Consider the following 24,652-nt stretch of genomic DNA (forward strand, 5'->3'; position numbering starts at 1 on the left):
CTTAAAATGGACCTTCTGCATTAAAGGCCACATCCAGGGGACCAAAACATCGTAAAGCAGAGAAGATGACCAGGGTAGATGGTTAAAAATAAATAAATAAAAAGCACATACTGGGAGGATGACAAAGCAAATATGGAATATAGAGGAGCAAAGATGCTTAAAATTAAAAATTATTAAATTAAAATTAAGCTCTGGGTAAATTTATTCCTCAAATGCAAGAAAACGGCCCATTCCTGCTGTGCCAAACGGTTGAAGAAAAGTACAAGGTTGAGTTGAATGTGTTAGTAAGATCATCATTTTATTTAAAAGATTGAAACGAAATGAAATAATCACTATTGTTCTGATCAAACCTTGATCCTAATGGCCACAAAACTCAGGTGTAACTTTCAGTCTGAAGCAAAGCATGGATAAGTACATGCAGACATATAATCTTGGTGCTCTCTGAGCTTGTTTTGCTTTCTTGCAGACGTTTCATTACCCAACTAGGTAACATTATCAGTGCTAGTGGGGAGTGGGGTTTGCTCTCGATTTATATTCTAGTGGTTTTTTCACTACCAGTGTTGATGATTCTTTTGTTTACTATTAATTTGTTCGGCAGTTCCTTGATTGGGGTATTGGAATACTGCTGACATATCTTCCCTACTCCCTCTTTTCACTAGCCATACCCAAATTGTTGGTTGCAAACAGTTTTAAAATTTGGTTGGAAGCTTATAACTGTCACTAAGATCTTTCTACTAATAAGGAAAGTTCATCAAACTTCATCCATCGTTCCCACGGTTTAGGATGTGCTCTCAGTTTTTAATAGAGATGAAGCCAATTTGAGTGCCAAAGTTTTCTCCGTCTCGGACATGTGAGTAGAACTTGTCGGGATGACAGGATGTGCAAAGTGTGAGGTTTTGCTCCGGGTCTGTTACGGAGTCGTCTTGAATATTGATGGGTAGGATGCCTCCGGCTTCTAGGAGAACTCTGTTGTGGGGGAAGAAAACAAGAGAAAAGGTTATGTTGCAGTTATTAGTCACCACAAAAAAATTATGATGAAACAGCACCGGGGATTTTCCCAGTTGTGGAAAATGGATAATCAACATTTCCAGCAAGAATTGTTGTTGGGTTACTTTGTTGTGTTTATCATTTTTTTTTTTAATTTTGATTTATATGCCGCCCTTCTCCGGAGACTCAGGGCGGCTTACAATGCGTTAAGCAATAGCCTTCATACTTTTGTATATTTATACAAAGTCAGCTTATTGCCCCCACAAACTGGGTCCTCAATTTACCTACCTTAGAAAGGATGGAAGGCTGAGTCAACCTTGAGCCTTGGCGAGATTCGAACCTGCAGTAATTGCAGGCAGCTGTTCTTAATAACCAGCTTAATAACAGGGTGCCTTAAACCCCTGTACTACCAAGGCACAGTGGTTTAAATATCATTGATATTTAGAACCTTCAGAGTTATCAACATTATCAGAGGCTCCCAAGTCCTAACATCTGAAGTCTGTAAAGTTATATTAATAGCAGAATTAGGCAACTTGCGTATTTAAAAAAGAGAAAAAAATGAAGGATTGAGGTATTAGTGTAATTAATGTGATTTTATTGCAGAGCAGTCTTCCAAAATTGGAGGGTCTATCACAGAGAGGAAGGGGTCAACCTATTCTCCAATGCACCTGAAGGCAGGACAAGAAGCAAGGGATGGAAACTAATCAAGGAGAGAAGCAACCTGGAACTAAGGAGAAACTTCCTGACAGTGAGAACAATTAACCAGTGGAATAATTTGCCTCCAGAAGTTGTGAATGCTCCAACAAAGTTTTTAAGAAGAGATTGGACAACCATTTGTCTGGAATAGTATAGGGTCTCTTGTCAAACATCTGGTTGGATTAGCAGACCTCCAGAGTCTCTTTCAACTGTTGGAAGGAAGGAAAGAAGGAAAGAAGGAAAGAAGGAAAGAAGGAAAGAAGGAAGGAAGGAAGGAAGGAAGGAAGGAAGGAAGGAAGGAAGGAAGGAATTTCCTGATTATGAGAACAATTAACCAGTGGAACAACTTGCCTCCAGAAGTCATGGGTGCTCCATCACTGGAGGTTTTTAAGAAGAGGTTGGACAACCATTTGTCTTGAATGGAATAGGGTCTCCTTATTGAGCTGGGGGTTGGACAAGAAGACCTCCAAGGTCCCTTCCAACACTTGTATTCTTTTATTCTAAAATGTCCACAAGGCCAGACTTACCGTGTTGCTCTTCGAATATCAACGTATGGATTGGGTGATTCAAAGCCTCTTACGCATGTTGGGTCAATCTTGTAAAACTCTTTTGCTGATTGCTTGGGTAGCGTAAAGCAACAGGGCCCCACAGATGGTCCAAGAACTACGAGGATATCCTTTACATCCGAACCGTATGCTGTTACCATAGCATTAACTACAGCCATCGAAACCCCTAGTAAGGTCCCTTGCCAGCCTGAAAGACAGACAAAAATAATAAGGTAATTTGTTTTTTTTTTTTAGGATTTAAATGCAAGAGGATGCATTTAAAATAGCACTGCAAATCCTAAAACTTTATACTACAGAAATGTGGAAGGACAAATAGCCTTTGCAATTACAACTGTTGCAGGGTTCCTATGGTCACATATGATCAAAATTTGGTGTATTAAAATTTGGTGGCATGTATTTAGGATATTTGCAACGTCCCGATAGTTGGAATCGTCATTTGCAACCTTCACAACTGGTTTTTGACAAGCAAAATCAATGGGGGGAGGGGAGAGTTGGATCCGCTTAACGACTTAGAATTCACTGAACAACTTGCCATGATTCCCTTAACAGTGGACGTACAATCAGGCACAACATCACAAAGCCACAGAAATTCTGATCCCAAATGCAGTCCTAAGTCAAGGACTATCCATATTGTGCAAAGAAGAACTAGCCAAAATTTCTTAGAGAGGTAGTCCTCGACTTACGATGGTTTATGGCCCTGAAAAAAGTTAGTTAGGACTGTTTTTCACACTTATGACGGTTTCAGCATCCCTGTGATCAAATTTGGACGCTTCACAACTGAATCCTATTTATGACGGTTGCCACGTCCCGTGGTCACATGATCCCCTTTTGCTGACCTTCCGATAAGCCAAGTCAATGGGGAAGCCAGATTCACTTAACAGCGGTGTGACTAACTTCACACCTGCAGTGATTCACTTAACAACGGTGGCAAAAACGTCACAACCACAATCGAGTGGTTTCTGTTGTTTCTCTTCTGTCACAAGTTTCTGTTGCTAAGGGAAACATTCGTTAAGTGAGTTTTCTCCCATTTTATGACTTTTTTTTGCTACCCTTGTTGTGAAATGAAGGACTAGCTCTAATCATCCTGTAGATTTGACCAATTTCGCAGGTTTAAAACCATTAACACCTTTGTTTAAAAAGAAAAATAAATCCAGGATGACTCGGAATTTCCCAGGTGCATCGGAATTTCATGTTATGTACAGATACAGATTAACAGAGTTGGAAGGGACCTTGTAGGTCATCTAGTCTACCCCCCTGCACAAGCAGGAGACCCTAACCATTTCTGACAGAGGGCAGTCCAGTGTCTTCTTGAAAGCTTCCAGGGATGAAGCTCCCACAACTTCTGAAGGCAACTTCTGTTCCATGGGTTGATTGTTCTCCCTGTCAGAAAATTCCTCCTTATTTCCAGGTTGAATTGTTCAGTTTCCTTGTCTGGCCTTCGGGGGCTTTGGAAAATAGCTTGACCCCCTTCCTCCTCTCTGTGGTAGCCCCTCAAATATTGGAAGATGCTCTCATGTCTCCCCTGGTCCCTCTCTTCACTAGACCAGCCATGCCCAGTTCCTGCAACCGTTCTTCGTATGTTTTAGTCTCCAGTCCCCTAATCGTCCTGGTTGCTCTTCTCTGCACTTTTTCTAGAGTCTCTACATCCTTTTTTATAGTGTGGTCACCAAAATTGGATGCAGTATTCTAGATATGTGCCATTGCTGTACCGAAAAATGGCAATTGTGGTTATTTTTCTACTCTAATCGGTTTTCCAGTGGTCTATTTTAAACTGCTGGAGGTGACTCAATCAAGCTTTCAAAATTCGGAGAACGGAATGTGCTAGCCATCCACCCGACTTCCCCAAAACAAAGAACCAGGAAGTAGTGAGAAAACACCGCAGGGATTAGGGATTAATCTTCACACCCTAGCAACAAAAGAAGCAGAGGGCAGAGCAATCTTCCTTTTGCAAGACAACATTTTTCTTTTCTTTTTTTTTGCAAGCTACAATTAATACCTGAAGTCAGCATAGCTCAGAAAGAGCAAGCAAGCGTTCCGTGTATTTCTGACGTAAATGTGTTTATTTTCACTTCTTCAAATTCCCTTCCTCTTGCCTTCTGCCTAACAAACTGCATTTCTCACAATTATTTTAAGACAATGATATAACTTGGCTATCAAACAGAGAGAACGTTTAGGCATTGTCAAGTCTGTGGGATTTCCAAATCCTTCTTTTGTGGCAAACCACTGAAGCATTCATGTAATGTCTGAGAAACTGTGTCATGGTTGTCCCAAATGTGCTTTTTTCAAGAGGCAACTGGACTTTCTGGTTTTTCTTTGAAGAGGTTTCGCTTCTCATCCCAGAAGATTCTTCAGTTCTTCTTCAGAACTGACGAAGCAACTTGGATGAGAAGCAAAACATTTTCAAAGGAATGTCTAGGGAGATTTTTCAGTCCTTCAGGTCATGGCTGTCCCAAAGGTGCTTTTTTTTCAAGAGGCAACTGGACTTTCTTGGTTGTTTTCCTTGAAGAGGTTTCGCTTCTCATCCAAGAAGCTTCTTCAGTTCTGAAGAAGGAAAAAAAAAAACCCAAGAAAGTCCTGTGGTCTTTTGGAAAAGCACCCTTTGGGTCTGAGAAAGGGTGACTTCAAACTAGTAAAGAGCAAAGGAGAGAACTTACTGAAAGAACCACAGCTAGTCCTCAACTTATAACAGTTTCATTTAGTGACAGTTCAAAGTTACAAGGGCATGTAGAGACTGTTCAAAGTTACAGCGGCACTGAAAAAAGTGACTTACGACCATTTTTCACACTTACAACTTTTGCAGCATCCCCAGGGTCACCCGATTATAATTCAGACACTTGGCAACTGACTCATACTTATGACGGTTGCGGTGTCCCAGGGTCACATGATTCCCTTTTGCAATCTTCTGACCAGCAAAGTCAACTGGTCAGAATCCGGATTCACTTAACAACCGTGTTTAGCTAACTTCAGGAATGCAATGATTCACTGAACAACGGCGGCAAGAAAAATTGCAAAACGGGGTAAACCCACCCACTTCACACCTTTCACTTAGCAACATCACTTTCGGCCTCCATTGTGGTCGTAATGCGAGGACTACCTGTACACTTGTGGCAAAGACGCACAGCGCAGAATTCTGCATCAAGGACCGAGGAGACTCACAGCATGACTGAATTGGAAACATATGGAAAGCTGCACCATGCATGCCAAGCTCTGGTGTCTACAAAGCCACAGGTCCCTCCAGCAGCCAAATCAGAGGAGGAGGAGGAGGAGGAGGAGGAGGCGTGGGAGTCAAGGTCAGCATCGAGGCAACCTGGGAGCTCCAAGGGGGAGGAAGGAATGGAGGTAGCAGAGAGACAGAGGCAGAGACAGAGCCTGGGCCATCCATCAGCCCCCAGATGGAGAGTCAACAGCCCCCAGGTCTGGAGGTGGCTGATGAGGAAGAGGAGGAACAGCTGGGTCCAGTGCCTGACGCACAGATGCGCAGAAGGCAGAGGAGAGGAGAGCAGTGGAAATCTATGGGCTGGTCCTTGGGACGGAAGAGCCACCGCTGCTAGTGAAGCCCCTTGCCAGCTCTGGGGATAAAAGGCAGGGGGCGGAGATGAATAGGTGTGGAAGACAACTGTTAGGTTCAGCTTGTAGCTTACTCCTAACTTGTTGGTCAGGCAATATATCTGTTTCTTTAAGAAACAACTGAGCCACGTAATCAGGGTTTGCTGAACCCTGTAATTAGGCTACAGTGAATAAATAAGCAGCGCAGAGAAGCGTTCTTTCTCTTGCTTCCTGCGTCTTTCTGCTGATTGGTGTTAGACTGAATTGTTATATGGTACTGTATACCGAGAGTTACTAAAGTCTGTTTGCTTTGGTAAGGGAAGATACTTACTGGACTGATATTACTGTTTATGACCTTGGACTGTTTTACTTACACCGAGACTGCTTATTATCTTGTATATAAAGTATTTTTCTCACACGAGCTGCACGTTTATCTCCTTCCCTGTGTGTTTCTGCTCTGCTCGTTGCACGAGCAACAAATACTTTTTACACACACCCTAACAACAACTATTCTTCTTCCTGCTAGACAGACTTGTTAGCCTGCTGTGAGAGAGAAACTTTTTGCCGGGGCTGTTGGCACTCCTAATAAACAGAACATTTGTTTAACTGCAGAGGGTTTGTCGTGTTTGGGAGCCGAGTCGGAGCAACAGGTATTTGGTTACCTGAATGGGCAGCTCCACAAACTTTCTTGACCGGGTCAGCAAACAGAACAGGAATGCAGTCTGCGCCGGGAGCGGTGACGGTGACGCCTCTTTGGTTAGTTACGATCCCATCGTAGCTCTCTGGTTGGGGTTCTCCCATCACCCAGACGTCACTGGCGTGGTTGACCTGTTCACGTATCAACAAGTGGGGCCCTTTGAAAGACCAGATTAGGACTCTTCTCTGGATCCAAATAGTCCCTTTGGGACTTCCAAAACCAATACTCCCAGTGAAGCCTTTTTTAGTGGGCCAGTGGAGGGGGATTGTGGGCTCCTTGGTGCTTGTCTCAGCTTGGTGGTCTTCTTGTAGATGTTTCGTGACCCGACTAGGTAATATCATCAGTGTTAGAAGGAAGTGGGGTTTACTCTTCGTTTATATACAGTTCTTTCTAGCACTGAAGATGTTCCCTAGTTGGGTCATGAAACGCCTGCAAGAAAACCACCAAGCTCAGACCACAAAGGACCCCACAGATCTCCCTTCCTCCTCTCCACACACCCCACTCCTTTTTAGCACTGAAGGTATTACCAAGTTGGGTCATGAAACGCCTGCAAGAAAATCACCAAGCTCAGAGACTAAAAAGGACCCCACAGTCCTCCTATTCTTCCTCTCCTTCCTCTTCCTCCTCTTCTACTTCCTCCTCCTCCTCCCCCTCCCCTGGTTTCTGGCTGGGTCATGAAACATCCTCAAGAAAGTAACCAAGCTGAGAGACCACCAAGGACCCCACATGTCACTGCGTTATGTATTTGCCAGCTGAGCTTCCATCCTAAGATTTACGGTAGCCTGGCCAGAGAACCTTATCATGTCTCTATAGCAATAGAGATAAGACTGGTCTTGTGAGACATTGGACTACTGCACACGTCTACATTCTTTCTCTTTGAGCTTCCTGATTCTTCCTTTGTCCGTCTGTGTGATGAGACTGCCGGTAACGATGTAGTTAGCTAATTGTTTTTACTTTTATAATAAAATGTTTCTTAGAATATATACTTCGGGTTTTCTTTCTTTGAGAGTATACACCATGGAAAACAAGATCCATTCACCTCTAATTAATTACAGTTTCCCCGGGGGGGGGGAAACGAGGCTGATTCACAGGGGGAGGGGGAGAGTCATCCCTCTCCCCCTCCCCCTGTCTCTCCTCCTCTTCCTCCTCTCTGCAAACCCCACTCCCGTCTAGCATTGATGATGTTACCTAGTTGGATCATGAAATGCCTGCAAGAAAACTGCCAAGCTCAGAGACCACAAAGGATCTCACAGTCCTCCTCCTCTCCCTCCCCCTCTTCCTCCTCTCTGCAAACTCCCCCTCCTTTCTAGCTCTGATGATGTTACCTAGATGGGTAATGGAACGTCTGCAAGAAAACCACCAAGCACAGAGATCACCAAGGACCCCACAGTTCAACCTAAGAAGGTTTCTTCTTACCTTGATGCTGTGATACATATCTGGGTTAAATCCAGCAGCATGGGATAATCTTCGAAGGTTTTCCTTAACCACAGCTGGTGGGTCTCGCCGCTTAGAGCTGCTAAAGAGATTTAAAGAGCTCAGCGTTGGTACATAAGAGATGCCTCCGGTTCTCGTTGTGAATCCATGCAGGAAAATATGTTCTAAAAAAAAAAGTTTTAAAACACAAAATGAAAAAAAAAAAAAGGATTATATTCAGAGCATAAGCATGTTTTCTTACGTTTTTAAGGTGCCTTAAAAAAAAAAAAACCTCAATCTGATTAAAAATTGCAGCAAACAGACTCCAGTTTAAAAAGTGCTCCCTTGTTTATTCAGAATTTTATTAAGGATTAATAAAATAGTTTATCAAATGGTGCTTTTGGGCTCATTTTCTTATTTTGTCACACACGCTTAAAATAAAACTGGACCTGATACATGATTAGCAGGATCTGAATTTCCAAAATTACTGACATTACTAGACAAGTATTGAAAGCTCCCGAATCTACATTTAATACTGTTTAACGTTATTTAGAAAGGATTATATAGATAGCAGCAGGAAATCACATGAAACTAGCGAATCAACAGTCTATAAAGTTTCAAATAACGTTAAATTTCTGTGATCTTACAAACAGTTAATTAAACAAAATCCTCACCCTCCATGGATATGCAGTAAGGAATGTATTTTTAAACCTTTGAATGTTAGAAATCTAATATTTCTGAGGAAACCACACCTGGATAATTTGGGCGTGTTCCTCCGTTGCACTGTTTTGGTTTAATATTAATTAATTTCAATTTGTTTGCAGTAATATTAATTAATATTAAATTATCTGGTCTTGCGAAGACATATTTGGCTTAGAGACATGAACGCATCATTGAATTAAACAGAATTATATAAAATATTTGGAATCTATTGAAGCAAGAAGACTTTTCGATTTACTGTGAACAGTTTATAGCTAAAAAGTTTACTGAAAATGTCTGATTTGAAACTCAGGTGTTTGCTTTCTACAAATGAACAAGCTTACTTATTATCAATGCTGTGGAAAATCTGCTCAATATTTCTCAGAAAGGATTAGCTGGATGGTTAAGAATGGCATTTTTCTGCTTTTAGGTGCACCTTTTTCAACATTTATTTTTCTTTTCTTACGTTCTTTTTTCTTTTTACCTCTGTTCATTTATGCTCATGCGGTTTGTTTTTCTTATTTGGTTCCTATGTTTCATTTTTGTCCATATATTACAAGCCATTAAAAAACCCTATTAAAAGTTAATAGACAGATCCTTGACTTACGAACGCAACAGAGCTCAAAATTCCTGCTTGTAAGCAAAACTGTTGTTAAGTGAATTCTGCCCCATTTTACGACCTTTCTTGCCACGGCTGTTAAGTGAATCACTGCACTTCAGTTAGACACACAGTTGTTAAATGAATCGGGCGTCCCCATGGTTGCCCGAAGGTTGCAGATTATATGACCCCAAATCACTGCAACCGTCATAAATACATGCTATGTTCCAGGGGTGAAATCCAGCAGGTTCTAACAGGTTCTGGAGAACCGGTAGCAGAAATTTTGAGTAGTTCGGAGAACCAGCAAATACCACCTCTGGCTGGCCCCCGAGTGGGGTGGGAATGGAGATTTTGCAGTATCCTTCCCCTGCCACGCCCACCAAGCCACGCCCACACAACATAGGGAAAAATTTTGGATTTCACCCCTGCTATGTTCGCCATCTTCAGTTATTTGTAAAAATAATAAAGGCAGGATACAGAATGAATGAATGAATGAATGAATGAATGAATGAATGAATATTTCCCATGTTACCTGGGATCAATGAAGATTTGAGGATCGTGAGGTCTCCTTTCAGGCTGGGAAGGCTTTCCAAAAACTGGCTTATTTCTTTCTGGATCCTTTCCACCTCGGGATCTCCGCAAGGCCCTGCTTTGCTGCGTGACTCCAAGGATTTCTTCAAACGTTGTTCTTTAACGCTCATGGGCAGCTCTATCAACTCATACCGGTAAAGCCTGGTGAAGAGCTGCTCCATATACTTCCTCACCAAGGATTTTCTCTCCCAGGACAACAGGATGATGACTTTTTCCACGCCTTTTTCGTCCAGCTTCTGCTTCACGGCGTATAAGGCCGCAGCAAAGGTTTCGGCACCCATCACCTCACCACAAGGTAAATCTTTTAAGGCTGTCTCAACTTGCTCTTCGCCCTTCCTTTCGTGGTCAGGGGTCTGGCAGCACATGAAATACCCACTCCCACTGAGGTCTTTCGTGCGTACGAGTTCAACCACCTCAATTAATGAACCCAAGAACCTTAATTTGGAAGTCTCTGGCCCTAAGTGCCAAAAGTCAATCAAGACCTCCGTCTTTGGACTTGGTGGCCGAGAGGCAGACTGCCCATCCATCATCCCTTTTCCTTTTTTTTCAATATAAAGGGAAGCCTTTAATTTTAGAAAGCCGTCCTTGAGTTGTAATTATTTATTTTCTTGGCTTTGCTCTTGGATTTTCCTTTGGAAAGCAGCTTCAAGTTATAAGATTGTTATTATTTTTTTAAAAATTCCTGTGGTCCTCTTTCAGATTTCTCCCTTTTTCCTTCCTTCCTTCCTTCCTTCCTTCCTTCCTTCCTTCCTTCCTTCCTTCCTTCCTTCCCTTCCTTCCTTCCCCTCCTCTCTTTCTCTTCTCTTCTCTTCTCTTCTCTTCTCTTCTCTTCTCTTCTCTTCTCTTCTCTTCTCTTCTCTTCTCTTCTCTTCTCTTCTCTTCTCTTCTCTTCCCTTCCCTTCCCTTCCCTTCCCTTCCCTTCCCTTCCCTTCCCTTCCTCTTCTCTTCCCTTCCAATGATCACTGTACCAAGATATGAGCGGCTGTGTAGCTTTCAGAAAAGTCAACCTTTGGAGAGAGAAAGTGAGAGAAAAATAAAATTGCAAAGAGCTGAATTTGTCCTTTTGCTAGAACGTAAACAAGTGCTATTGTAGTTCAAGAGGGCAATGGTGATCAAAGCAGAGAAGCATAAACAATCAGTAGTCATAAACCTTAAATTGCTCAGAATAGTTCACAGTTGAATGGAGAGTTGGTCCTGACTTACCAATATAGAATATAGAATAATACGGTTGGAAGGGAGCTTGGAGGTTTTCCAGTTGAACCTCCTGCTCAAATAGGAGACATTACCACTCAAGACAAGTGGCTGTCCAGTCTATTCTTAAAAGCCTCCAGTGATGGAACTTCTGGTGGCAAGTTGTTCCACTGGTTAATTGCTTTCACTGTCAGGAAAATTCTTCTTAGTTCTAGGTTGGATCTCTGTTTAAAGATCTTCCACCCGTTATGTTTTGCATGCAAAAAAATAAACAAATATCTTAATGCCAAATTCAGACCCTGAAATTGAAGCTCATTTACTCACCGTTGCAGAGAACCTTGGCAGAAACCACACAGAAGCACTTCACGAAGGACTGACTCTTGGCTTCAAGGTTCTGCACTAGAGACACAATTATTTTGAGGAAGCACCAGAGAAGACTTGAGGAAGTAGCCAATGACTCATATGTATGCCTGCACATGTGCCTCAAATGAGTAATATGCAAAACCTGTTTGATAAGAAATGAAAGTTAGATAAAACTCACGCACAGAAATATGGTAGAATTAGGAGGAGTGGTTGAACTGGGCACTATTGCTTTGATTCCAGATGTTTGAAAAATGATGCGACGTGGATATATTAAGGGATGGCGGGGCTCATCACCCCTGCAACATAGCCACCCTTACAACACAGCCATTAGATGACTATCCTGCTGGGGATGATGGGAGCTAGGATCTAATATATCTGAAGTCCACTCCTGGAATACTGCATCCAGTTTTGGTAACCACATTACAAAAAAAAAAAAAAAAAATGCTGAGACTTTGGAAAGAGTACAGAAAAGAGCAACAAAGATGATTAGGGGGCTGGAAATAAAAATATATGAAGAACGGCTGCAGGAATTGGGTATGTCTAGTCTAATTGAAAAGAAGGACTAGGGATGACATGATAGCATCCAATATCTCAGGGGCTGCCACAAAGAAGAGGGAGTCAAGCTATTCTCCAGAGCACCTGAGGGCAGGACAAGAAGCAATGGGTGGAAACTAATCAAGGAGAGAAGCAACCTGGAACTAAGGAGAAATTTCCTGACAGTGAGAAGAATTAATCAGTGGAAAAACTTGCCTCTAGAACTTTTGTGGGTGCTCCATCATTGGAGGTTTTAAAGAAGAAACTGGATAACCATTGAAATGGTATAGGCAGGGTCTCCTGCCTGAGCAGTGGGGTGGACTAAATGTCCTCCAAGGTCCCTTCCAACTCTGTTATTCTGCCATTCAAGGCATTGACTCTTTCAGTTGGTCAAAGACCGGCACAATACTTTGGCCTTAAAGGAGGAGAAGAATGTCATGCCAGCCAATTGTGTGTGCTTGTGTGACTCTCTAGCTTTGTCTCTGTCAGCTGAATTCAGAGCGATTGTTCTTGTACTAAAAAACTGATGACTTTGGGTGATTGGCCAAAGAACACAAGAGCAGCCACAAGAATAACTGATCTCGTGAAAAGCTGAGCCATTCACGTTTCCGCCTTTATCCACTTCCTCCTTAAGACCTCGCTCTTGCAACTCAATCCAAAGTTGTGTGCCATTCGAAACCAGAGGGTCCTTGGTGCTCTCTGAGCTTGGCTATTTTCTTGCAGAGGTTGTACACTGATGATGTTACCTAGTTGGGTCATGAAACGTCTGCAAGGAAACCACCAGGCTCAGAGAAGACCAAGAAGCCCACAGTCATTGTCCTCCTCTTCCCCTCTACAAACCCCACTCCCTTCTGGCACTGATGATATTATCTAGGTGGGTCATGAAACGCCTGCAAGAAAACAGCCAAGCTCAAAGAGCACCCAGGACCCCACAGTTGTCGTCTTCTTCTTCTATTGTGTATTGTGTAATGTATTGTGAGCCGCCCTAAGTCTTCGGAGAGGGGCGGCATATAAATTTAGTTAATTAAATTAAATTAAATTAAATTCTTCTTCTTCTTCTTTTCTTCTTCTTCTCCTTCTTCCTCTTCCTCTCCCTCCTCCTCTTCCCTCCTCCTCCTCTCCACAAACTCCCCTCCCTTCTAGCACTGATGCTGTTCCCTAGTTGGGTCATGAAACCTCTGCAAGAAAACCACCAGGCTCAGAGAAGACCAAGAAGCCCACAGTCATTGTCCTCCTCTTCCCCTCCACAAACCCCCACTCCCTTCTGGCACTGATGATGTTATGCAGCTGGGTCATGAAATGTCTGCAAGAAAACAGCCAAGCTCAAAGAGCACCAAGGACCCTTCTTTTCCTTCTTCTTCCTCTTCTTCTTCTTTTTTTTTTAAATTTGATTTATATGCCGCCCTTCTCCGGAGACTCAGGGCGGCTTACAATGTGCTAAGCAATAGCCTTCATCCTTTTGTATATTTATACAAAGTCAGCTTATTGCCCCCACAAACTGGGTCCTCAATTTACCTACCTTAGAAAGGATGGAAGGCTGAGTCAACCTTGAGCCTGGTGAGATTCGAACTTACAGTAATTGCAGACAGCTGGTGTTAATCACAATGCTATCAGTCTGCTGAGCCACCAGGCTCCTCCTCCTCCTCCTCCTCCTCTTCTTCTTCTTCCTCTTCTTCTATTTCTCCTTCTCCTTCTCCTTCTCCTCCTTCTCCTCCTTCTTTTCCTCCTCCTCCCTCCTCCTCCTCCTCCTCTCCGCAAACCCCCCTCCGTTCTAGCACTGATGCTGTTCCCTAGTTGGGTCATGAAACCTCTGCAAGAAAACAAGCAAGCTCAGAGAGCACCAGGAACCAGGGGTGAAATCCAGCAGTTTCTGACAGGTTCTGGAGAACTGGCAGTGGAAATTTTGAGTCGTTGGGAAAACTGGCAAATACCACTTTTTTGCTGGCCTCCGAGTGGGGTGGGAATGGGGATTTGGCAATATCCTTCCCCTGGAGTGGGGTGGGAATGGAGATTTTGCAATATCCTTCCCCCAGGAGTGGAGAGGGAATGGGGATTTTGCAGGATCCTTCCCCTGGAGTGGGAATGGAGATTTTGCAGGATCCTTCTCCCAGGAGTGGGGAGGGAATGGGGATTTTGCAATATCCTTCCCCCAGGAGTGGGGAGGGAATGGGGATTTTGCAGGATCCTTCCCCTGGAGTGGGAATGGAGATTTTGCAGGATCCTTCTCCCAGGAGTGGGGAGGGAATGGAGATTTTGCAATATCCTTCCCCCAAGAGTGGGGAGGGAATGGGGATTTTGCATTATCCTTCCCCTGCCATGCCCACCAAGCCAAGCCCACAGAATCGGTAGTAAAAAAAAAAAAATTGGATTTCACCCCTGCCAGGACTCCTCCTTTCAACCCTGAGCTGCCGACTTTCTCCTTCAGGAAGATGCATCCTAGATCGGGTCTTGCTGGAAAAAAGAGAGCCACGAAGAAAAAGCCTCGGAGGCACTTACGGCGGAGCAAGACGCTGCAGCCCCCCGGGGGAATTTGCAAACCTCGGCTGGCCGCTCCCACCTTAAATGGCAGGCGGGGCCCCAGGGCGCTGACGTCACCCGGCCGGGGGAATTCCCACTTTGAGTCAATTCGGGCTTCCCCCGCCTGGCGCTGGCTGGACGGGAAGGTGCAGCAAAAAAACCCCAATACACAACAACACAAAACAAGCCGGAGCCGCTCAGGCGCGCCTGGGCTGGAAGGGAGGCGACCTCCTTTCTTGGTGCAATTGGAAAGGAGGCCACGAGGAAAGCTTTGGCGAGGTGGGGGGGCGGGGTTGAAGAGCCTGGGTTTGGCAGAAGCGGGGTGAGGGGTGCGAGGAAGCGTGCGCTTGCAACAGCCCGGCAGTGTAGTCCTTTTTCAAATAAATAAATAAAGATGACTATGAATTTGTGTCTTTCACAGCGCAGCTACTTTGATTAGCTCCATTTAGAATCTACCCGTCCTAAAAAAAACAAAACTAAAAAAAACCCCATGCAAGAGGTTGTTGGAGGTTTACAGGCCAACTTCAGCTGCCCCCCAGCTTTCTACCCTGAATTTTTGGGAGGCCTGGGCTCAGCCCCTCTGGACTCGCCCGCGGGCGGCAGGTTGCAGTTTCACGGAGAGTTCATTTCTCTTAAGTACTTTTCTTCCCTTTGGATGAATGAAGGCCAAAGTAAATCAAGGAGGTAGTAAGTACTCCAGGCCTCTTGCAATGCTCCTTCACCCCACAAGCTATAGGGGGTGCCTGCCCTTTCTTCTGTGTGCAGTAATAAGCCATTGTCTGCAAGGGTGCGTCTGTACACACGCGTTTTCTCCCCAGCGCATCATCCGGACACGTGTATTAGCTGTTGGCATAGGTGTGCGGGAGAGAGAAAGGCCTATCCGAGCAGATGCATGCGCCTCGCCTCTGCAAAGCTGGGTTTCTATCGCACTCCCGTTGTGCATACCGCACCGCAGGCGTCTATGCTGGGAAGCGCCGGCAGAGCTGATTAGGCCCGGCTCTGGATCACGTGACCAGCCGAGGAGGGAGGGGGGGCTTGTGGGGGGGCGGTCTTGGGGTCTGCAAGGAAGGTTCCTCAGAGAGAGAGAGTGTTGGAAGGACATTGGAGGACTTCTAGTCCCCTGCTGGAGAGGGAAGGAGAGTGAGGAAGGAAAGAAGGAAGGAAGGAGAAAGAAAGAACGAAAGAACGAAAGAAAGAAGGAAAGGAAGGAAGGAAGAAAGGAAAAAAAGCACTTTTGGGATAACTATGACCTGGATTACTGAGAAAGAAAGAAAGAAAGAAAGAAAGAAAGAAAGAAAGAAAGAAAGAAAGAAATAAAGAAGAGGGAAAGAAAGAGAAGGAAAGGAAGAGAAAGAAAGAGAAAGAAAAAGAAGGAAAGAAAGAAAGGAAGGAAGGAGAGGGAAGAAAGAAAGAAAAGAAAGAAAAGAAAAGAAAGAAAAGAAAAGAAAGAAAAAGCACCTTTGCGATAACCATGACCTGGATTACTGAGAAAGAAAGAAAGAAAGAAAGAGAAAGAAAGGAAGGAAGAAAGAAAGAAAGAAAGAAGAGGGAAAGAAAGAGAAGGAAAGGAAGAGAAAGAAAAGAAAGAAAAGAAAAGAAAGAAAAAGCACCTTTGCGATAACCATGACCTGGATTACTGAGAAAGAAAGAAAGAAAGAAAGAAAGAAAGAGAAAGAAAGGAAGGAAGAAAGAAAGGAGAGAGGGAAAGACAGAAAGAAAAGAAGAAAGAAAGAAAGAAAAGAGAGGGAAAGACAGAAAGAAAGGAAGAAAGGAAAGAAAGAAAGAAAGAAAGGAGAGAGGGAAAAACAGAGAAAGGAAGGAAGGAAGGAAGTAAGGAAAGAAAGAAAGAAAGAAAGAAAGAAAGAAAGAAAGAAAGAAAGAAAGAAAGAAAAAGCACCTTTGGGATAACCATGATCTAGATGACCGAGAATCTCCATAAACATTTCACTTAACAACTGTCTTGCTTAGCAACAGTAATTTTGAGCTTAATTGTGGCCGTATGCCCAATGCCACACCTTGCCAATGAAAATTCCTTCTGCTTAAGGTATTTCCAAATCATGGCTTGCAAAATACACTTTGCAACAAATAAAGGCAAGGAAATAGTGAAGTGGAAACAAGCACCATACAGTGGGAGCTCAAACATTTGTCATCATTTACCCAGCAAGAAAATTCATCCCGATTAATCATGTATGGTAGATATTATCCGATCAAGTTTTGTCTGTTTTCACCCTCAATTATGGTTTCTTTGGGGTTTTTTGCCTGTTTCTCTCTGGATGCCAAATCTGTTCCGCTTTTGGAGACTTTTTCTGCTGATGGACAGAAAACAATAATAACAAAAAAAACGCCTGAGACTCTAATTTCCTCCCAGCCTAAGAGGCTGTTGTCAGAGTTGAGAAATACTGCAATAGTGGAATCATAATACTCTTTTAAGACTCCTGGGAAGATCTTGATCAGGTGGGCGGTTTGGGTTTGGAAACTGGTTGGAGCTCCTGCTGTGGGCCAGGAGTTACCTGAGGACAACAAGGCCCTTCCTTTGCTCTGGAAACTTTCTCAATTGCAATGCTCAGCAGATCTCCCCAGGGGTAGATGACATCTCAGAAACCCCTCCCTTCCTTTCGTTTTTTTCCAAAGTCAGCATAACTGGAGTCTGCAGCAGAATCAGAATAGAGTTGGAAGGGACCTCGGAGGTCTTCTAGTCCAACCCCCTGCTTAGGCAGGAAACCCTACACCCCTTCAAACAAATGGTTATCCAACATCTTCTTAAAAACTTCCAGTGTTGGAGCATTCACAACTTCTGGAGGCAATTGTTTAATTGTTTCTAACTGTCAGGAAATTTCTCCTTAGTTCTAAGTTGCTTCTCTCCTTGACGAGTTTCCACCCATTGCTTCTTGTCCTGCCTTCAGGTGCTCTGGAGAATAGCTTGACTCCCTCTTCTTTGGGGCAGCCCTTGAGATATTGGAAGACTGCTATCATGTCCCCCCTAGTCCTTCTTTTCATTAAACTAGACATACCCAATTCCAGCAACCGTTCTTCACACATGTTTTAGCCTCTGTTAGCAAATACTGTAATCTTTTTCTCTTGGGGCAGATTCTCAGAGCAGAAGTAGGCGTCATAAGTCTCTAGAGAGCTACGAAAATAATCGTTATACTAAAAAGGAAAGACTGCTTAAATCTGAGTCCTGGGATTTTAATGGATTATGTGTCTCTTCAGTTTTTTGCACCACTACAGAGGTGAAGCCATCACCTTTGGGTATGTCACTTAGACGAGTTAAATAGTTAAATAAAATAAAACAGGCAATGTAAAACAGAATCCACTTGAGGTCATCCATTTAAGCCAGGAGTATCTGACATTAGTAGCTTTAAGAGTTGTGGACTTCAACTCCCAGCCAGCTAAAAAAAATAAAATGAAATAAATAAAAAATAAAATAAAATAATAAAATAAATTGTCTTTTTGGAATCTAGAGCAGGCAATCAACTTGAGGTCATCCATTTAATAATAATAATAATAATAATTTTATTTCTATACCGCCCTTCTCCCGAAGGACTCAGGGCGGTGTACAGCCAATTTAAAAACACAAGACACAACAATAATTAAAAATTAAAATAATTAAATAAATTTGGCCGATTTAAAACCCCAAAAATTTAAAATACCCCAATTTAAAATTATTAAGTTGATAGCCCGGCCTGGCGGAACAACAGGGTCTTCAATGCGTAACGAAACACCCGGAGGTCGGAGATCTTGTGTATTTCCGGGGGCAGTTCATTCCACAGGGCTGGGGCTCCCACAGAGAAGGCCCTCCCCCTTGGTGTCGCCAGCCGACATAACTTGGCTGATGGCACCCTGAGGAGACCCTCTCTGTGGGAGCGAACTGGTCGGTGGGAGGCTATTGGTGGCAGAAGACGGTCTCGAAGGTACCCGGGTCCTATGCCATGGAGCGCTTTAAAGGTGGTAACCAACACCTTGAATCGCACCCGGAAGACCACTGGGAGCCAGTGCAGCTCGCGCAGGAGGGGTGTCACACGGGCACAACGGGTTGCGCCCATAACCACCCGCGCGGCCGCATTCTGGACCAGTTGGAGCCTCCGAGTGCTCTTCAAGGGGAGCCCCATGTAGAGAGCATTACAATAGTCCAGCCGGGAGGTGACAAGGGCATGAGTGACCGTGCGTAGGGCGTCCCGGTCCAGAAAGGGCTGCAACTGGCGGATCAGGCGAACCTGATAAAAGGCCCCCCTGGCCACGGCCGTCATATGCTCTTCTAAAGACAGCCGTGCATCCAGGAGGACACCCAGATTGCGAGCCCTCTCTGTGGGGGGCAAAGATTCACCCCCAATAGTCAGCGATGGCACCTGCTGACTATATCGGGACGCCGGCAGCCACAGCCACTCGGTCTTGGACGGGTTGAGTCTGAGCCTGTTCCTCCCCATCCAGACCCGCACGGCCTCCAGGCAGCGAGACATCACAGCAAGGGCATCGTTGGGGTGGTCTGGGGTGGAAATGTACAGCTGAGTATCATCAGCGTACAGATGACACTTCACCCCAAAACCACGGATGATCTCACCCAGTGGCTTCACATAAATGTTGAACAGAAGGGGCGAGAGGACCGACCCTTGTGGCACTCCCCATGCGAGATGCCTCGAGGTCGACCTCTGCCCCCCTGCCAACACGAACTGCGAGCGGTCAGAGAGGAAGGAGGAGAACCACCGCAGAACGGTGCCCCCTATTCCTAACCCTCTTAACCGCCGCAGCATGATACCATGGTCGATGGTATCAAAAGCCGCTGAGAGATCTAATAGGACTAGGACAGAGGAGCAACCCCTGTCCCGAGCCCTCCAGAGATCATCCACCAACGCGACCAATGCCGTTTCTGTGCTGTGCCCCTGCCTGAAGCCCGACTGGCACGGGTCTAAGTCAGAGGTGTCCGACTTTGGCAATTTAAAGACTTCTGGACTTCAACTCCCAGAATTCCCCAGACACCATAGCTTGTATTACATTTGTACTTGAAAGTGGCATATCTGGCTAGGGGATTCTGGGAGTTGAAGTCCAGAAGTCTTAAAAGTTGCCGAACTCAGGCCCTCCCCTGGCTTAAATGGACAACCTCAAGGTGATTCTGCTTTACATTGCCTGCTGGGGTTTCCAAAAAGAGATGATCGCATGGTATTGTATTATTTTCATTTATTATTTTATTTTGCATTAGATTGATATTCTGCTTTTCGTTCAGGGCCTCAAGGTGGACACTTCCTCCTGTTTTTTCCCTGGCTTCTCTGCAAGTGAATTTGGCCTTGGAGATAAGAAATAGAATTTACAGCCTGCGCTGCACCCAGTTTCAAGTGCAAACGTCATGGCAAAGCCAAGAAATAAACAACAGTGACCAAGAGTTCGACGAGAAAATATGTTTACTTGGAAAAAAAATCCCGTGGAGTTGTGCTGGGCTCCCTTCCTGGAAAGAAGTCTCACCGGGTAATCTTAATTAGTTGAGGGCAGAGTAAACAAGGGATAAATGTAGGTCAGTAGAGTCTTGTTTACTCAACCAGAAAGTGACTTCAGCATCGTGACTTCAAGCTAATTTAGGCAAACAATGGCCTCACTCAACACCTTTGCTGAAAATCTTACCTCATCCTTATCTTTCAATTCAGGTCGTCCTCCATTTACAACTATTCATTTAGTAACCGTTCCAAGTTACAACGGAACTGAAAAACAAAATGACTTATGACCGCAGCTTTCCCACAGTCACGTGATCCAAAGTCAAACACTCGGCAACTGGCATGTACTTATGACGGTTGCAGCTTCTTCCCGGGGTCACGTGATCCCCCCTTTCGCAAACCGTCTGACGAGCAAAGTCCACGGGGGAAGCTCGATTCACTTAACAACCGTGTTAGCAGCTTTACCGTTGCAGCGATTCACTTAAGAACGGTGGCAAGGAAAGTCACTTAACAGCAGAAATTCTGGGCTCCCTTGCGGTCATAAGTCAAGGATTGCCTTGTAGCTTTTGCCACGGAGGGGCTGGAAGCGAAAGAATACGATGCGTTTTGGTGCTTTTGACTTAGTTCAGACACCTTGAAGTCTGAAATGGAACAGACAAATCTGTTTTTTTTTCAATGGGCATCAGGGTTAGCTTTCAAGATTTCCGAGAGGTTTAAATAATTGAACAAGAGCTTTGGTGGTTTGGAAGGGTGGCTGAGATTAAGAACTCATATTTGGAGGATATGGAGAATATGCTGGAAATCAGCTAAAATAAAATATGCTGGAAATCAGTCAAACAAATAGTTGGAGCTATAGAGGAGAATATGGAAAATTAAGTGTAATTGTTAAAGTCTAAGATTTAAAGATTCGTTGAAATGGGTTTAGAGATTAAGGAATATAGATAAAATTTTGATTTATAAGTTGAAATAAAAATAGAATTTGGGAAGTATGACTTGTGGTGATAAAATGTAAGGTAAATACTTAGATTAAGATGTTAGAATATTTTTAAAATTTGTATTTTTGATTTTTATGTTAAAAGATGCAAGGGAGGGAATTAAACTAGATAGAATTTTGATTGATAATTGGAAATAATGAGTAGAGATTATTTGGAAATTAAGGATTTGATGATACAATAGATTGATTTAGAATAAAATGTTAGAATTTGTGTTAAAAATTTGAATTTTGATTTTGAATTTTAAAAGATGTAACCAGAAAATTGGGATTAGAGCTTGTTAAAGGAATGTAAATGATTGTACCTATCGATGACCGGATCAAGACTTCGTTCTTAAAAGATATATTTTATGTTTATGTTTGGAAAACACAATAAAAAAATATTTTTCAAAAAAAAAAAAAGAATTCATATTTAGAGGTGACAATCTCTGGCTTAGAAATGCTAATTTTTTGTGAAGCTCGGTGGTCCCGCCGGCCTAGAAACGGAGGAGCGCTTAGAAAAAAAATCAGGAGGAAAAAAAATTTCACGGAAAACGAGAGAAACATCTTGGCAGCATTGAGTGGGGCGAAGGGCGAAGACCTCGGGGCAAGGTTGAGAAAGAATCACTTGCAAGCGGTCCTTGACTTACGACTGTCGTTTAGTGACTGTTCGACGTTGCAAAGGATCTTCCTACGGAGATATTTTTGACTCGGATTATGACAGCTGGGCCATTTCCCCTGTGGTCACAAGGCTGCAGTTGCCCCATGTTTACGAAAACTCGCAGCATCCACCAATCATGTGGCCACGTTTTAGGACAATTTCGTTATAAACTTGCATTTATATTTTCTGCAGAACCAGTCCTGAGCCAACCACCGGCTTGCTTAATGACCGCCGTGTTTGCTTAACAACCGCTGCAAAAAAAAAAAAAAGATCTCAAATCGCATGGGTCACATTTAAAACCGACACAGCGTACAACGGAAACGGGCAAGCTCCCTGATGGTCGTAAGAGTCGTGGAGGAGGAAGAGGAGGATTGTGGAGTCATTGGTGCTCTCTTGAGCTGGGTCGTTTTCTTGTAGACGTTTCCTGACCCAACTAGGTAACATCATCAGTGCTAGAAGGGAGTTGGGTTTGCAGAGAGGAAGAGGAGGAAGAGGAAGAGGAAGAGGAAGAGGAGGACCGTGAGGTCCTTGGTGCTCTCTTAGGTGGGTATTTTTCTTGCAGATGTTTCATTATAATAAATAAGGTGAAAAGAGTTGTTTCCACATGAAGAATGCAAGCATGTAGGCTTTTAACTGAATCTAATTTAAAAGAGGAGCTAAGAAATACCAAACTCAAAATTTGAGTTTTAAAACGCCATTTAATGTGAAGGCCCCATATTTCCACCCGCTCTCTCTAAATAAATTCAGCCCTTCTTCCCCATTTTCATCCCTCCCTTTTAGCAACTAAGAAAGAATACACAGTAATCTTGCAGAAAAACAAAACCAGATTAACTGTGGAAACAGCAATTTTATTGCTTTGGCCTTCCATGTTAGCTAGACGGATTGAACTGAAGTTCTGATAACTCGATTGGTCCAAATTTCCTTCTTAAAAAGTCTTTTTCTGCTTCTGGAGTGACTCCTTTCTCATTTTTCTCCAAGGCCATGATTCTGTGTAACTTTGTGCATCTCAAGGTCTGGTTTAAAAATCTGGAAATCCATATATATATATTTGGTTTTCCAGCACAGTGAGGCCTTGGCTACTGTCGCAAAATTTGAATTTCAAGTAATTTAAATATAATACAAAGAAGAATTTGCAAATTTGCAGCGTTCTGTTATGAGGACTTCAGTTTCTCTAAAAGGGTATATTTCAAGCAGTTTCTGAAAGACAGAAAAATAGATGTAAATCAGTTCAGAAAGCTTAGTGATGAAGAATTTCTATTGATTCCCCAAGAAATGTAATTTTTTTCCCTCCAGGATTTCTTTCCAAAAGTTGTATTTATGTAAATAATATGCAATCATGCACACGAGCATGATATATAACATTTTACATTGTTTAGCTTGTTCTTTAGATTTAAAAGAAAAAAAATATTGCAGTGCGAACTAGTGAATAATGGAATTCATTTTAAATGGGAGCAACATAATATAAAGCCATGGCAGAAAATTGAACAAAATGGTTAGTCTCACTCTCTCTTTTTAGACTCTCAGCAAAGCGTTTTAAAATTTCTGGAGAAAAGGACCGAAGAGAATTGCGATTAAGAATGAAAAAGGAGCGATTGCTTTAAAAGCTGCAGAAAATATAAAAAGGCACAGGAGAACAGATGCCGAATTATATGCTAAGTTCTATAGTTAACATATTCCTGTATGAAAATTTTTAAGCACTGCCAAGGAATAATACTATAAAACACTAACTGTAAGATTTTGAAGGGTCTTAAAAAAGCAATTTGATTCAATTTAAGAATAAGACAAAATGGCCAATATTGTTCAGATATGTTATGCAAAAGGGAAGAAAGGAAAAAAAAAATAGTTTTAGGCAAACTTAAAAACTAAACAGAAAATTATGGATGGCATTTCTCACCAACAAGATTGGCAAAAATGTTTAAAGGCAGGTCCTCTAAATGTTGGAAGTGTAACCAGATGCCTGGTTCCTATTATCACATGTGGTGGATGTGCCCAAAAGCAAAATAAATAAATAAATAAATAAAAAAATTCCAATACATACTTGGTTGGAAAAAATGATAAAGCAGCATATAGATTTGAAGCCAGAAATATTTCTGTTGGGCATCCTACTAGAAAAGTATGACAAAAGGAATATATATTTGATTTTATATGTACTAACTGCAGCCAGAATTGTATTTGCACAATAATGTAAAAGCGAAGAGATTCCGACAGATGAGGGTGTCATTAAAAAAATATTAGAATGTGCAGAAAGGGATAGATTAATGCTTACAATTAAGGAAAAAGAGGGAACTGAATATTTAATAAAAACTGAAGTTAGAAATATGGGGATACAAAAAGGACTAACTTTATAAAGGAGATTTGTTAAAGTAGACAAGTAAATATTATTATTATTATTATTATTATTATTATTATTATTATTATTATTATTATTATTATTATTATTGAATTAATTTCATTGAGATGAATACAATTGTAAACATTTTGATTATGATTTCCTAAAAATAATTATACCCAGACAACACACTGTTAGATTGAAATTGAATTTTTACATGTTATATAAACAAAACAAATAAAAAAAAATTGACAAAAAAAACCTAAGCAGAAAGATAATGTGTAGTGTGATAATTCTAAATTGTTCTTCCACCTTGGAATTTGTCCTTTGCAAGGAATTTTAGGGAATTCTTCATTTTGGAGCCAAAAAATTAGAACCAACCAATATGGCAGGGATGGATATGATCTTTGTTGTATCTCTTTTGCTAGATTTTTGATTATTCATTGATTTTAGCCTTATTTTAGTTTAAAATTGTGCAAAGATTCCAGGAATGCTACTTTTATTATCCTAGGGTATGATAACATTGATTATCGATTGATCTTTATCTCACTTCAACAAATGACGATTGCTAGCTTTATTGATTTGTGTCTTAATAGCAATCCCTTCGGAGTTTTTCAAATATATTTTAAGGCACGTGGCAATCTTTAAGACAATTTAAATGTCCCTGTTATGATAAGTAATGAGTTTCTGTGTTGTTAACCAAAGGGGGGAAAAAACATTTATCCAATTTTGGATAATCTAATCGAGTTTCAGAAGAACTGCTCTATAACTTTTAGTTTTTTGAGAGAACATTGCAGAAATAGCAATACCACTTAGTCTTATAGAATAGAATAGAATAGAATTCTTTATTGGCAAAGTGTGATTGGACACACAA

The 24,652-nt window shown here is 42.4% G+C and overlaps 1 protein-coding gene across 2 annotated transcripts; it reads right to left on the reverse strand.

Annotated features, from left to right (window-relative positions):
- Positions 1-333: 333 nt before the first annotated feature.
- On the reverse strand, positions 334-14,415 carry LACC1 (laccase domain containing 1). 2 transcript variants are annotated; one of them, XM_070943029.1, is made up of 7 exons: positions 14,378-14,415; positions 11,309-11,489; positions 9,735-10,800; positions 7,909-8,090; positions 6,458-6,623; positions 2,211-2,436; positions 334-966 (listed from the first exon to the last, which is right to left on the reverse strand). In XM_070943029.1, exons 3-7 carry the CDS (start codon positions 10,321-10,323, stop codon positions 792-794), a joined length of 1,338 nt encoding a protein of 445 aa, XP_070799130.1. In that variant the 5' UTR covers positions 10,324-10,800; positions 11,309-11,489; positions 14,378-14,415; the 3' UTR covers positions 334-791. The 2 variants fall into 2 exon arrangements, with proteins under 2 accessions (XP_070799130.1, XP_070799131.1); XM_070943030.1 differs by lacking the exons at positions 9,735-10,800; positions 11,309-11,489; positions 14,378-14,415 and having other exon boundaries at positions 6,458-6,649; positions 7,909-7,992.
- Positions 14,416-24,652: the final 10,237 nt, after the last annotated feature.

Source organism: Pituophis catenifer, unplaced genomic scaffold (assembly GCF_029215685.1).
Source record: "Pituophis catenifer annectens isolate HBS135680 unplaced genomic scaffold, rPitCat1.0.hap2 SCAF_4, whole genome shotgun sequence".
NCBI classification, from domain to species: domain Eukaryota; kingdom Metazoa; phylum Chordata; class Lepidosauria; order Squamata; family Colubridae; genus Pituophis; species Pituophis catenifer.